Here is a 16,133-nt window from a genome sequence, read left to right on the forward strand (position 1 = left end):
TGTGTTATTATTATCAAGTCCATTAAGTACTTTTCTTTAATTGTGCTTACATATTTATTTTAGACATTCATCTGATTCTAGCCTCCTACCTGGCTTCCCCCAACTCACCATTCACCCCCCTCCTTTCCTACCTTTTTAACGATAACATTTAAATATGAAAAAAAATAATAATGCTGTAGCAAAATGTCTCCAATCACCGGTATGTGTGACGGGACATTGAATAAAATTCCATTCCACTTCTCTTTTTTTTAATAATTATTTTTACTCTTATTGTTTTATTCTTCTTCTTCTCCTCCTCCTCCTTCTCCTCCTCCTCCTCCTTCTGCTCCGCTTCCTCTTTTCACTTTTGATTTACTCTTCTTCTTCTTCTCCTCTTTCTTCTGCTTGTTCTTCTTCTCCTCCACCCCCGCCTTCTTCTTCTCCTTCTCCTCCTCCTCTGTATCATGATTATTATCATCATCCTCTTTATTTTCACTGTTGTCTTTATCGTCATGATCAGAGTGGTGATGCGGAAGGAGGTCCACCAGAAGACCACCATCCGGCCGGACGGGCAGGAGGAGACGGTGATCAGGGAGGACAGCCAGATCCACCAGGACTCGGAGCCCCCCGAGGACCTGCGCAAGTCCATGGAGGAGATCATGCAGCACTTCATGCAGGACTCCCCCCGCATGCCTCGCCTCCACGGGGAGCCTGGGGAGGAGGATGACGACGGCACCGAGGTGTAGGGACTAGGACACACACACACACACACACACACTCTCACACACACTCACACTCACACACACACACACACGCACATATAAACAAACATACACACACACACACACACACACACACACACACACTCTTACTAAGTCTTCTTTGCACTGCTGATCAGTTGCTGCAGCACTTCATTGTGAAAGGAAGATTTGTGTGTGTGTGTTGTTGTTTTTTTAATTCTGAAGCAAAATTCAGTATGTTTAAACCAGGTCCTCTCCTTCAGTGTTGAAAGAAGAATTATCAAGCATCTTAAAAGAACTGGTCAAACTGTAAAAGAAATTGGACGAAAGTCACAAAATGTTGACGATACATTAAAAAAAAAAAAAAAATGTTCAACTCTGTACGCAGTGATGAAGTCAGCAAACACAACAGCTGGCACTGCTTTAAATCGCTGTTCTATCAACATCATAAACAGGTCTATCTAACAGTGATAGTCCTTGTGCTGCTGTTGTTTTTTTACCTTTTTGCACACAAATCTCACAATACATTCTTTGAAGTTGAGTGGTGTGTTGACCATATGAGGAGGTGATGTTGACATAGATACATGATTTTGACTGTAACCTGAAATAAAATCTAAGAAGTTGGGTCTCATTCAGTATTTCTCTGTAGATAGACTCACAAGACTCTCTCGCTAGAAGGTGTAGATTTTCTTCGTGTTCCACCATCAATCATGATGAGCAGTTTCATGACCTTGTATACACATGGCTTCATCGGTTTGGTGTAGTGTACTTCTCCCATACTTGTTATGTAAAAGCTATTGAATGTGATTCCAATTTTACACTCAGTATACTGTTTTTACATAAAAGAGGAAGAAATAACTTGGAGGGATGTTGCATGCCATTTTGGGTTACAGATTTGTTTCTCTTAAGTTGTGGTTGTTTTTTTGTTTGTTTGTTTTTGTGATGTTGTCAGGTTCAGATCTTATAAAATATGCTTCAGACAAACAAGTATTTGTCTTTCATAAACATTCACAAAAGGGTGTACTTATTTCGCTTTTGGAATACCTGTTTCAAACAGTAGCTTGAAACAGTTGGTTTTTAGTCTAACATGTTCCAGTTTACTTGGATTCTACTCATTTGGGATTTTGTATGTGTGTGAGAGAGTCTGCAGTGTATTATGTTGGATACGATCTGGAAGTACGAGTGCTACAGTCACGGTAAGTAGGTGAACATTAAGAACACGCTCCTAGCGCCTGGTTGTGTGATGCAGGGTCATGTCTTCTGTGTTTGCCCCGGCACAGAATGACTTGTCTTCTGTGTGCTCATCATCACGTCTGTGGCTGAAGTTCAACAACGTGCAGGCAGATTTTCCTCTCTTTTTCTTCATTTTTGTATTAATTTTTGTTTGGAGTTTATTAAGCGGGTTTCTCTTTCTTCTTCATTTTCTATTCGGTTAATTTGAGTGGAGTATATAGATTCTTTTCGTTTTTTCTTGTGCACATCTCTTGGTTTAGTCCAAGTGAAAGAGTTTGAGGAGTAGTTGATCAGAGAGTTGTGAGGTCTTGAGGTTCTGATGTGGATAAAAACCAAGTAGGTACCTCAGCCTCCTCACCATTTATACCTTGACATGGGACTGTTAGTGATTCCTGATGAACTGTTGTACATTTCTTTATCAGACCATACATTATCTTCAGGAGGTATGCCCTTCGAGGGTGCTTATACAATGGAGTGTTTTCATTTTTCTACTTCCTTTTTTTTGGTAAAAAAGTAAAACCGAAGTTTGTTCTTATGGAAAATTCATCCCTGTCATTTTTCATTTAAAATAAAATTATCGTCTAGCAGCAGTTCAGCTTGTGCAAAAAGCCCAGCTTTTAGTGTTCAGTGTAGACAGTTTACATGGAGTTGTCATTTTTCTTCTTCTTGATGAATGGTCTCTGATTTCTTGCACTGGCAAAATGCTCTGTTTTGAAAGCCCGTAATTGTTCCTGCATTCCACATTCTGATGAAAAGAAAGTGCTGTTTATGAAGGTTGGCTAGAGTAGTTCTTAATAGCTTTCGTATGTTTTCGAAATCACTTGCTTCGTGCAACTGTTGTGACTGGGGAGTTTACATTGGAATGTGTCTTCTGAAATCTGGAACAGGTACTATACCACACTGCCTCACCCTAATTAAACCAGTGATTTCGCTCGTTTTGCTGGCTTGTTGTCCCGTCATTTTAGCACTGAAACATTGCTGTTTTTGTCAGTATTTGCCTCCTAACCCCTACCAATTCCCAGCTTGATTTAAACATCAGTCCTGTTGTGATTTGGATAAGATGTGACTTCTCTGATTGAGAGACCTGGTTTATGTTCGCCCCAACATAAACTTGGATTGGTTGGAGAGATACGTTGGTGTTGAATAAAACACTTGTGCAAGAAGGAAAATTGTGTAATGACTGATCATACCACATTCGTTCCACACACACACACACCAAAAATGTTTTTTAATCTTGTCCACTTCCTTGACAGTGATGCTTGTTTTTGTGTGCTGGTGAACAGTGTTAAGATTAATGTTGTACAAATTTGGAAAAAAACAACAAAAACTATAGCTAGAAGCATCCATATGAACTGTGAGTTTGTATCTACTACGCTTTTTTGCTTGCAGATACCTATGTACTGTCTTTACCATCCTATCACTGTTAAATGTTTGTTAGAACTTTGAGGAAAAGAACAAGAAAAAAAAAGAAGAAATGGCTTTGCGCTGATTGAAGAAATGAAACTGCTTTGTGCAAAATGGAAAAAAAAAAAAACCAAAAAAAGCTTTGCGCTGCGTGGAAGAAATGAAATAGCTTTGTGCAAAATGGAAAAAACACAAAAAAAGCTTCGTGCTGAATGAAAGAAATGAAATAGCTTTGTGCTAAATGGGAAACAATAATAAACTAGCTTGCACAGAACCCACACACATGTATCTAGTCCTTTATGTGTATTGTATGTCTTCAGAACTACACATAGAGCATGAACCGGAGGTCCCCTACTGTTATGGACAATGGAGAATTAGGAGGAAAAAATAATCTCACCCAGACATTTTATTTATATGCATATTATTACCTAAATGTCTTCTGTAAAGTAAAGCTTTTTTCGCGATGTACACTTTGCTACAAAGGTCTGTGTATGTTACCAAATGGTCTCTTTTTTTTATTTTGTTGCCATATACATTACTGCAAGACGCATGTCTGTCTCTTCATTATTAGCCTGGCCTGCCTAGCTTTCTGTTGATTGATGGACTAGCAGCAGAATGGTTTTTGCATACACTGATTATTTTTTATTTATTTTCTTGTACGAATAAATTGCTTTGGTACACATTATGAGGAGTGGTTGTTGGGTGGGTTTTTTTCTGAAGGAAAGAATGCTTGTTGAGGTGTGAGCATGTATTTGTGTGTTAATGTGTGTGTAAGAGAGGTACATGTGTTCTTTGTGGTAGTATGAACAAGAGGGCGGGAATGAAAATATCTGTGAACATGGATGTGTCAGAACTTATTTGCAAGCAAACTCTCCACGAATGCGCAACACAACAATGAGTTCTCTCATAGCTAAACCTCCTCTCCTTGTACCTCTTCTACTTCTCCCAGAACTTTACAGTCATTGGAGCACTGCACAGAAAAACTGTTTACCATATTCATCCAGCTCTGTCAGTAGTGTGCCAAAGCCTGAGTTACTGAGAAAGGTTTACTATAAACAGACTCAATTCCACACAGACACACACACACTTCCAAAAATGATTCTAGTGCACATCAAAATATCCCTGCAGAATAAAGCGAACAACACAATACACTTCTCCTGTAACAATGAATTAAGTCTGCCCCAATCTGCTACAGTCTTTGAAACTTGGCTGCCTGTTCCAAGGTCCTGGCCACTTCATTGTTCTTCCAGCAAGTCATTGAGTGTGTGTGTCATATACCCAAGACTACTGCTGACACCCAATCATCTTCACTGCTGCCTGCTCAGTGCACAAAAAAAAAACTATTTATATTTAACTCAGACAGCACAACCAGCTAGCTGTTGAGTTTCAGTTTCAATTTCTCAAAAATGCATCACTGCGTTAGGACAAATCCATACACGCTACGCTACACCACATCTGCTAGGCAGATGCCTGACCAGCAGCATAACCCAACTCACTCAGGCCTTGAATGCCTGCATATGATTATATATTTGTGTACCTACCGGAGTGGATTTCTTCTACTGAATTTTGCCAGAGGGCAACACTTGTTACCATGGGATTTTGGGGATTTTTTTTAGTGTGCCGAGTGTGTGCTGCACAGGAGACCTTGGTTTATCATCTCATCTGAATGACTCGCACAGTTTGATTTTCCATTCAAACTGTTGAGAAAGGTCAAGAGCAGAAGTCTAACCCACACCTTCATGGAATCAAGTTGGTAGATGAGCGTCTTTACCATTCTGCCACTCGCTGTTGAAACTCGGCAGATCAAAACAAAGGGGGGTAATTTTTATTATTATTAAAATCTTGAAAGCTGACTGACTTGCTTCCCTTTTCTCCACCTACCTCTCTTGTTGAAGTGCGCACACACCTGCGCGCTAGTGTGTGGAGATGCACACGTGTGTGTGTGTGTGTGTATTGTCTCTCTGTATGTATCTGTGTAAGTGCCATATATATATATATATATATATATATATATATATTATGTATGTGTGTATGTGAACCATCACATTCAGAGTGTGTGTGCTACGGTCTCTGTGCGTGCAGCATGCACGGTGTGCGTACCACTTGTTTGATGGTGCATGCAGGAGTGTGTGCACGCATGTATGTATGTGCATGCACTGATACGTGTGCTGTGGGGGTGTGTACTGTCGTTTATCAGTTGTGCTGCGCCGTGTGTGTGTGCCGTTGGAAGTTTATCCAGAATGTCGAATCTGACGGTTGAACATGGTAGCCTGCTGTGGTGGGCAGTAGTGAAAGATGGTTGGGAAAAAAACTGATACAAAATTGATTTTTTGTATTCAGTTGCTAAAACATACACGTACATAAATGGCACTGTGACACACGCGCACACACACACACACGTACACACACACACACACACACACAAATGCACACATCCTACACAGACTACAACTTGTAGGCTACATAACACATTGTACACATCTCTTCTGTCCTAACCCCACACAATGCATCCAGAACCATGCTCTCTCATCTACAGTACACACTCCACAAAATAGCCAACAAACACACACTAAACACACACTGGAAACTCCGCGCGCATGAGAACGGGGCATGTCGTCACATCCGTTGCCGCGGAGAGCTGCGACGAAGGGGGAAAACTCTTGGCGGCAGTTCAGACGAGATGGATGCTACACGTTGTTGTGAACACTCAGGTGAGCCTTATTTTCGTTGCTTGCAGAGCTGTCATTGCTATTTGTGCTTGTGCGTTTTGGAAAGAAGGAAAAAGCACTCGTTGTCATTAATAAATTACATTTCAGCTGAATGAGTTCATACCGGGTAAGACTGGTTGGGACTGTTATTTTGTCAGGTACGAACTATCGATTACTGCGACACTGGATCGACGGGACAAACACAGCAATGTCAGCTGTCCAGGTGATACTGATAGGGACAGTCATACCGAACGTTTTTTCAAAGGAAAAAATAGGACAATTCTTTAACAACCCCTACCTGTGTTTATGTTGATATTTTGTTGTTAAACTTGATAGTTATATTGTCCACTTTGGGCCCAACTTGACGCTGTAAACTTTATCGTGTTCGTGGTTTCTTTCTCACTTTCCGAACAGCGGGAACAAGGAAGTGAGGGAAGGATAAGTTGTTTTAAACTTCCCGTGAGCGCGCAAGTGGTGGAGTGCACAACAGTACAAAATTTCTAGCCCTTTTTTACGGTTTTTATTGTTGTTGTTGACAGATTCAAGTCACTCACTCACTGGTTAAGCTGTGCAGAACGCCACAGAGGTTTTCGTTTAGCATGTTTTTGTCCCCAACCTACTACTACTACTACTATTAGGCGTAAGGTTCGATGACAAGGTAACCCGAGGTCTGTTAAATTTTGTGCAACATTGCACTTACCGCATGCAAAAGAACCCACGGAAACAAAAGTGTGCCCTTGACAAAATTCTGTCGAAAAAACAACAACAAAAAACACCACCACTTTTGGCTGTAAAGCAAACACACTTGCAAACAGAAAAAAAACAACACTCGATGACAGGAAACAAGTACACACACACACACACATATTGGCAGACTGACAATGAGAATTACTGGTTGAAGCAGGAAGAGAGGAAGCTGAATTGTTTTAGTCCAGACAGTTTGATGCTATCTTTTTTCTATTCTCATTCCTCTGGCGATGGCATCTTTTCTTTGATGGAGACAGATCTATAATATTTGCTGTTTTCAGTGAATGATATAGTTTCACACACATAGACACACACACACACACACACACACACACACACATGGATGTGTCATTTGTATGTTTAAGAGGCAGACATACAACTGGACAATCAAGACATTTCACTGAACCATGGATGTGTCACTTGTATGTTTAAGAGGCAGACATACAACTGGACAATCAAGACATTTCACTGAACCTACCGCGAGTACAATACAGTTATATACTCTGTCAGTCTGTGCAGAAAACAGTTAATCAACTTAATGGATAGAGAAAGAGGGGAGAGAGAGATTGGAAAAGCCCTTACCCCCTTTTTTTCTTTTTCTTTCTTTTCTTTTTTTTCTTTTTTTTAATTTTTTAATTTTTTTTTTTTTAATCTTAACAACAGCTCACATTGACAAGTACATAGCTCACCAGAGACCGAGAGAGAACCAAAAGACAGAGATTTGATAAATAAAATTACATAGGTTATAAATGAAATACTATTAGTATTAATTGAAAAGAGTAAGCACTGTGTTTTAGTTTTACTGTTGTTTCAGAATGCTTTTAAACAGTGTCCTTTGTTTGTTTTGCACAGTCGTTTGGGTGTTTCAGAAACCTTAAAGTGAACAGTTTCACTGGCTTGCTTTTACTGTGGTGTAAGCAGACAGGCCTATGTACATGTTGTAAGTCACATCAGTGGAGTCAGGCTGTGTGGACTGATAACACCGGCTGAAGGAAATGTAAAGTTGTTGACAGGAATCTGAACACTGTTGGTGGAACAGATTAGGCTGTGTGACAAGTGTGAGTCAGGCACAGGCCCGTGAAAATTGAAATGGAACAAGGTCATGGTGATTTTGTTTGTGTGGAGCGTAGCACTATTGAATTTGATTTGGTGATTAATGACTAAGTGTTTGTAGGTCACTAGGTTTGAGGGTTGGTTGTTCATGTGTTCATGAATATCAACATATGTGTGGTGTGTGTGTAATGTTGTCTGTGCGCATAGGAAAGAATAATCTCTTCATTAAGAATAACAACAAAAAACAAATGAATTTTGATTTTTTTAGTATGAAGGCATGCACATGTGTACATTCTCTCTCTCTCTCTCTCTCTCTCTCTCTCTCTCTCTCTCTCTCTCTGTCTCTGTCTCTCCCCCTCCCCCTCTTTCTCTCTCATATTTTCACTTATTCTTCACTGATGCGATCATACACTTTGCAGTGTTTACCATGAGATTTTTAGAATCACTAGGTCAGTAACCTAGAGCTGTGAAATAATAGTGCATTGTTCCAGTATCTGTTTCATTTTATCATCTCAGATGAGAAAGTTCAGTTGATTTTTTACCAGTTAATCATCACATCATGTATGGATGTGAATGGGAACAAGCAGAATAATCACTGTTGTGTCACTTTTGCATCCAGGGGAAGCAGTACACTGGTACAGTAATATATGGTTCTGTCATTTGACTTCTTGTTAAAGGTTCTAATGGTATTTGATCTGACATCAGCATAGGGTGATCAAAATGGATGTGAGTGTGTGTATGACTGTCTTTGTGCATGGAAGCAGGTTTGTATTTTGTGTGTAGATAATTCTCTCAGGCTAGTTTTGTTATCATGAAATTAACTTTTAGTTTTACTCCTTTTTTTTTCTTTTAAAATTTTATTCTCTTTTTTTGTTTATGTTGTTTCAAAGAATAACCCAAGTTTACATGTGTGTGTAATCACTTGTTCGTATATTTCAGTATGCATGTTTCTTCACTTTCAGTTGATTATGTGATATGAAAAGGATGTGGTGTGTGTGTGTTGTTTGTTTCAGTGCTTTTGTCCACACCTTCCTTCTACTAGTGCGCATGCATATATGTGCATGTTAAAATTTAAGTGGTCAGATCTTGTAAATGAATGAGTATCCATAGGCACTTGCTGAGTTGCTGCTGCTATGGCTAAATGCTGGTTAGTCAGCCTTTTTTAAAATGTTTGATTTATTAAGTAAGTGAATTTAGTATATTATGTTTGTTTTTTATTCATTTAGTTTTTATCTGTTTATTTTGTTTAGTTTATCTCTATTTTTTTTTTATCATAGCAGAGTGGTGTGAGAGGTGGGATGGGGGTACAGTTTTATTGGCAGTAAAGGCAGGTGTTGCCTACCTTAGTTACTGGAGGCTGACCTCTGTTTGTTGCCACCAGGCATGTTATCCTCACTTTGATACTTCACAGTATTGATGTGATCCGTCTTGTCTGCGTCACACACTTTTTCCTTCTTTTTCTTTCACACGCACTTCAAGGGAGAGAGCTGACTGATGAGTCATTGAATTCTTTACCGTGATTTTAGAGGGCATAATGATTTTTCCCTTGGCAAAATCTGTTTTTAGAAAACATATTTTTCCCCCCTTGGCAAATTATACATCAGAAAGCATTTCATTGATTTCAATGTGTTCTGTATGATTTATTAATGGCATTCAAAAATTAAGTGTTACAACTGAGCGTTTACACAATTTTTAGCAGACTTAATCATTTTATTACAAATGCATCAAGAAAACTGTGTGTTAAGTTCAAAGTAGTTATTCCATGCAATCAAATTGAAGAAATCAACAGAATTTCAGTTTGGGAAGAAATTAATACTTTAGTGAAGGTTTTTTGTGTGTTTTTTTAAATTCTTTTTAGGAGTCCAGAGATGTGTAGTAAAAAGAAAAAAAATAAAGGAAAAACAATGACAAAAATAAACTGTTAAAAAAAGAGAGAGAGAGTGATCCTTTTTTCATTTTTGTGTTACAATGTTAGGGAGGAAAAGTTGTACTGGCCTAGCAGAATAAGACAAGATTATGTGTGTTAAGTGAGTAGTAGAGTGATCAGTAGTTGTTTTTACAGCCATTCAGTGGTTTATGATATGATAGATGTGGATTTTTAATGTGAAAAAGAAGAGAGAAAAAAAGAAGAAGAAATTGCAAGAAAATATAGATCACTGGTTAAGACTGTGGATGGTGCTCATTATATTGATATTATTCACCACTGTTTTGTGCTGAAAATTCAGCGTCATTTTACTATGCAACCATGTAGAAAACTGTGCAAGTTCTCAGATCAAGTGGACTTCTTTTGAGCCCTGAATTGATTAATACTTGTATGTAGCAATGGCGCTGTTTGCCAAAAGCTCAGCATCATTTCACCATGCCTCCAAGGAGAAAACTGTGTAAGGTGACATATGATCCTTAACTTTTTGTGAACCCTGTATACAGTAAATGAGTAATAATACAAGCAGGGCAGTGACTTGTGGTGCTGGACATTGCTAGAGGGAAATTGCCCTGTGGACAATGTGCCAAGTGACCAGACCTCTGGGGCTGGCTATTTAATGGATTATTCAGCATGCTCAGGATAGGCCAGGAATAATTGCTGCTTAATCAGTTAATGCCCTGTTTTGTTTGTCTGCTGTGACTGCGAGGGTCTGGGTTTAGATCAGATGTGGTCATTGCCATTAGACTTGTTTGTGACGTATGGAGTATCTTGAGTATCTTGAGTATCTTGCATATTGAAGTATCTTGGGAAATTTGTTTTGTAGAATTGGTTTCTCTTGAGCAAGGCTTAGATTGTTGAAGGTAGAATCACTGACAGTGACAGTGACACACATGCTGTTTCCTATACATGCTTACAGATACACACACACGCACACACACACTCACGCACGCATGCACGACACACACACACACAACACACACACACACACACACATACATGCACATGCACACACACATGCATGCAAGCACATGCACATGCATACTTTCTTTACTTTGTTTTCTTTATTTTTCTAAGTTTTGTCTTTCATCCATCAAGTCAGAGTCAGAGTTATGCATGCATGTGAATGACTCATTATCTGATGTGAAAGGTCTTTGATTTATCTCTGCACAAGATTAAGCACTGTATAAAAATGTGTAAATACTATTATTATTGTTGGTGGTGGTGGTGGTGTTATAAATGATATAAAGAGAGAGGCTGACAGAATACATGTACAGGTATAGTGCATACTATACAGCAAAGCAGTAACAGTACCAGGCATGGACAGACCGGCGCAGACAGGCAGCCATGCATGCACAGCTGCTTGGTAACAGTAGTCGTTTAGTTTCTCATTAATTTTTCAGTGGATCTTTCTTTCAATGTTCCTGTCATTGCTACCCCACTGTTTGCTTTCTTCCTTGTATATTCTGTTCTGACAGCTGTAGAATTCTACTCATCAGTCAGGTTTTCTGATCATTTAAAAAAAATAAATTTTAAAAAAATCTTGGGGGCCCCAGGGGTTTATATATTTCTAGGGGGTGGGGTGTACCTTGACAGAGGCTATCCAGTGCTGCACATTGTAATCAAATCTGCATTGCTGCACACATGTATGAAAAGCAGGTATACCTTCTTGTCATAACTGTATGTTTCTGGGCCAAGAAGTCTGGTGAAGGAAGAGAAGTCTTCTTCACACTCACAGCAGACGATACCAATGTCACACTGAAGCTCTGCCATACAGGATTGTCACTCTTTTCATGTACTATTCTCAGAAAGTTTTGAAGGTCCCAGGGACCTTCCCTATAAATATGCAGTGCCTCATTTCTTCTGTTTTCAAGGTGTCAGGCTTGCATGTTTATGCACAATCAGAAGCTCTGTCAGTTGGGCGAGTCTTAGGTCAGCTTGACATGAACCACATTCCTGAGTGTGTGGAATTCAGTAAATGATTAACTGATTAACCACAAACTAGAATGTGCTGTTAAGAAAAGGGTCAGGTTTATGACATATTCCGTCATAGATGCATGAAACTAGTGTTTGTTCAAGAGAATATAATGTATATTAGCTCAGACGAATATGTAATAAATCAGTGTCTGTAATTCAAAGTATTTGTTTTGGAAACAGATCTGCGAATTGGTGCAGTTGGAATCAAGTGTATGCATTGTACAAACTCTCTCTCTCTCTCTCTCTCTCTCTCTCTCTCTCTCTCTCTCTCTCTCTCTCTCTCTCTCTCTCTCTCTCTCTCTCTCTCTCTCTCTCTCTCTCTCTCTCTCTCACACACACACACACACACACACACACACACATACACAGGTTTGTCTTTATTTCTGCTCTTCCCATATTCACTATTGCTCTCACATTCACAAACTAGCATGCATATATATCATTATATTTATGTGGCACACGTTTTTAATTAGTTTTTTAAAAATGTTCACAAAATGAATCACGTGCATGCATCAGTATAAAAAGCATGCTTCACATTTTACTTTCTTTTCTTTTTTTTTTTTTTTTTCATAATTAATCCTGGATCCATGTAGAGCTGGGTTTGGAAATGGTCCAGAGCTTTGAGCCTTGTCTTTGATAATTAAAAAAACAACAAAAACAACCAACAATTACATATTGTGCCTGGTTACGTATAATTTGTATACAAGTATGCAACAACAATACACTGTCAAGTAGTCAAGTTTGTAAAAACACCTGCACCACACACACACACACAGTGACATTTCAGGCAAGAACACAGAGTGAATTACCAAGTGAAATGAACACGAATCACCAATACCTGCCCGAATCAGTAAAGGGGAAATGGTGAGCTTGAATGCACGACAAAGGCAGCAACAATGCTCCAGTCTTCCTAAAGGTTATGGAGTTTTGCCAGGCAGGAGCCACAGCAAGCACAAGGACAGCCATTATATGGATCTTTAAACAAGAGGTCTTGGTTGGAGAGGACTGTAAGTGTGACTGTAAATGGTGGTGCAGTACTTGTGTGTACATGTGTTGACACAGCCGTCTTTTGTTGTGACAGAGCCGAGCACTGTGATTATCGCGTGTGTGGAGACATTGTGACAGGAAAAGAAGGAAGGGCCTGATCTTTGTAGTGTGTGGATGTGTGTCTTCCTTTGTGGGCTGTGTTTGTGTGTGTATGTGTACTTGCATGCAGCAGCTTGAGACTGAAAGAGGAAAATCACAATCTCATTTCAGAAAATGCACAGAAACAGCGGCTGCGCTGATCTCATTTCAGGAAGGTTCAGCTCTGAAGGGGTTAATGGCCTTTATACTGTTGCTCTTAACGTCAAGTAGTTCACACATTTTCTATCTCCACTTGTGGTGACTGGAATTTGACAGACACTATCTTGATGAGGTTCACGTCAGAATGATATGTATCAGTATGTAGATTAGAGTGGTCTTGTGACTATTCTGTTCCTTGTTGAGCACAAACATTGTGTGTGTGTGTGAGAGAGAGAGAGACACACACACACACACACACACACACACACACACACACACACACACAGAGGGAGACACACACACACACACACACACACACAGATCCATATCATGGCTGTCCTCATACACAAACACACACATGTAAAAGTATGCACACTCACAAACACACATGTTTATAAGTACACACACACACACACACACACACACACACACACACACACACAGAAAGTACATGTAAAAGTGATAGAGATGGGGTGTGTGTGTTTGTGTGTTCAGACCTATGTGACATACAGTCACCTAATCTTGTTTTATGACCGGGTGCACATGTAGATCTTTGCCAGCACAATTTGATTTTCCCAAACCAAAACCATTGCGAAACAGTCCAGTCATTAGACTTGCTTTAATTCAGCATGCTTGTTTTCTTTTCTTTTAATGCCCTTTCTTTCCCAAGCTAGCTTTTATTGAGCATGCTTTGCTTTCTCTTCTTTGGAACCATTACAAAAATTATGTCATAATGATGTTAATATTTAAAAAAAAAGAAGAAGATAACAACAGAGTTGATAATAAAGATAACAATGATGATAATAAGATGATGATGATGATAAGAATACTACTAATAATAACAATCCAGTTCATAATGGTAATGATTGTATAAATTCATATTGCTACTGAATCTTGAGCAGAGACAAATCAAAGCACTTCCACACACAACTTTCACACACATGCATAACTCTGAACCAAAGGGATGAAACACAGAATTTGTAAACAGGTGTGGACAGAAGTCTGGAGACATGTGGAAAAGGAGAGATTGGCGAGGGACTATTTTGGAGTGAGGTTGATTTTTAACCACACACTTGTACGCAGTCTTGAAATACTTTAAATAGGGACAGCCATAGAGAAAGAGCACTCATCATATTTATGTATTCTTAGCAGTCGCAACAGCTGCTGATTTAGCTGAACTTTGATAAAAAATCAGCTGGTCGTTTATGCAGTGGGAGCCACCACTGATTAAAGTGAGCTTTGATCTGCAAGCTTATCAGCAACCAGCATAGAACATTTTCAATGACCGATTTGTCACAGTGCGTAAGTATATTGTATACACATATAATGTTGTGGCAAATTGACTAGAAGAAGTGGGAAATGGAAATGTGCACACCCATTATTACTGTAGTTTTGGACTTAAATAAACAAGATAATTATTAACACAGTGACTTTTCTAACTCAGGGGAATGGGTACATTCCACTGCATATAAACACAAATTCTCTCTCTCGGGCACGCACGCACACACACATAAACACACACACACACACACACACACACACACACACACACATGTACATGCACACACTCACACACACACAAACACAACACAACACACACACACACAGAGTTACACAAGAGACTGTGTACATAGAGACTCCTTCTCCCTCTCATGTGGCACACTAATTGGCTCATATACTAGTTATACATGCATGATATGCATTTACACACGTACAGACATGTCCCAACACACAAGCATAAGAATGCATGCGTGCACATAGATATGCGCGTATGCATAAAATCTATTTCGACACCTTGCATTAAAGGTAGCAAATCATGAAAACATACCAGCATGCACAGGAGCGCGGAAAGACAAGTGTACAGTGCTGTACAGTGGACCGTACACTGAGCATTTCAGGTGTACACACGCCAGAGATCAATAGAGCGATAGGTAATGGACAAAGTGTGTTGCCAAGTGATCGTAACATATTGTTTAATGGTTGGACACAAGTGCAGCTGTAGCAGTTCTTACTGATGTGGTGGTGGGTATGTGTGGGGCAAAAATGTTGCAAAATTTCTTATCCGTCTCTGTCTCTCTCTCTAATATTGTGAATGGCATGAATATGTGGGTGGGAGTGTTTAGAGGAAGTGTGTTTTTCACTTGGTGATATGAGCATGTTGTATATATGTCAAACCATTTGAATCTTGACACTCTCTCTCTCTCTCTCTCTTGTATAATTGCCCAAGTGTTTATGTGGGTGTTCGTGCATGCATTTGTATGTATGTGTGATGTTAAAGGTTTGAAACAATTTAAAAGGTGTGGCATTGTCAAGAGATGCTGACCAAATCACTACAAGGCATGTGTGGTGGGAGGGGGTGAAATCCATGGTAAAAGTTAAAAGCTTGATCCACACTGCCCTTCTTGTTCATTGTTGTGGGAATACCACCTCTCAAAACACAAGCATAGACTGCCAACAGTGCTCAGACAGGGACGCATAGACCATTACAAGTGTAAAAAATTTACCTGCCCACAAGCTCACGTACAAATTTAGCAGGTGACTGTCAACTGTATGCACGTGCGCGCACGCACACACACATACTCTCTCTCTCTCTCTCTCTCACACACACACACACACACACACACAATGTATGCCTATCATGCACTTATGCAAATGAAAATCAGTGATTGGTTTTCTGCAGCAGACTGTTCCGCAGGTTTTCAGTGTGTTTGTGTAGAGTATATGTGTTTGGAGGTTTTGTTGTTTCAAGCTTGTTCTGCCACTAGTACAGCAGAGCTTTTATATATATTTAAAAAAAATAATAAAAAAAAATATATATATAATTATCAGCATGTCAAAAATGGTCACTATCTTTTTCATGTTCACTCCCAGGAATGTGTACACGCATTCGCAAACACACACACACACACACACACACACACACACACACACACACACACATGGATGGGGCACTCACGCGCGCGCACAGAGAGAGAGAGATGATTTGTCCAGTCGTTGTTTTAATGGATCTAGGGAGAGAGTGTAGACATGTGTCTGTGTGCGAGAGGGGAGGGGAGAGATGGGCTTGGGGTAAAAACGAAACGTGTG

At 39.5% G+C, this 16,133-nt stretch overlaps 2 protein-coding genes across 47 annotated transcripts in view; both read left to right on the forward strand.

The window, feature by feature from the left end:
* The window catches only part of LOC143293050 (uncharacterized), a 192,214-nt gene extending 188,173 nt beyond the window's left edge, over window positions 1-4,041 (forward strand). For all 42 annotated transcript variants that reach the window (XM_076603883.1, XM_076603881.1, XM_076603898.1 and 39 more), the window contains one exon: window positions 500-4,041. In XM_076603883.1, coding sequence (XP_076459998.1) covers window positions 500-725 — 226 coding nt within the window. In that variant the 3' untranslated portion in view covers window positions 726-4,041. The remainder of the gene's footprint in view (window positions 1-499) is intronic.
* A 1,967-nt stretch (window positions 4,042-6,008) lies between these two features.
* The window catches only part of LOC143293055 (uncharacterized), a 46,117-nt gene continuing 35,992 nt past the window's right edge, over window positions 6,009-16,133 (forward strand). For all 5 annotated transcript variants that reach the window (XR_013056712.1, XM_076603925.1, XM_076603927.1 and 2 more), the window contains exon 1: window positions 6,009-6,067. The gene's annotated coding sequence lies outside the window, so the exon portion shown is untranslated. The remainder of the gene's footprint in view (window positions 6,068-16,133) is intronic.

This window comes from Babylonia areolata, chromosome 18 (genome assembly GCF_041734735.1).
Source record: "Babylonia areolata isolate BAREFJ2019XMU chromosome 18, ASM4173473v1, whole genome shotgun sequence".
Taxonomy (NCBI): domain Eukaryota; kingdom Metazoa; phylum Mollusca; class Gastropoda; order Neogastropoda; family Buccinidae; genus Babylonia; species Babylonia areolata.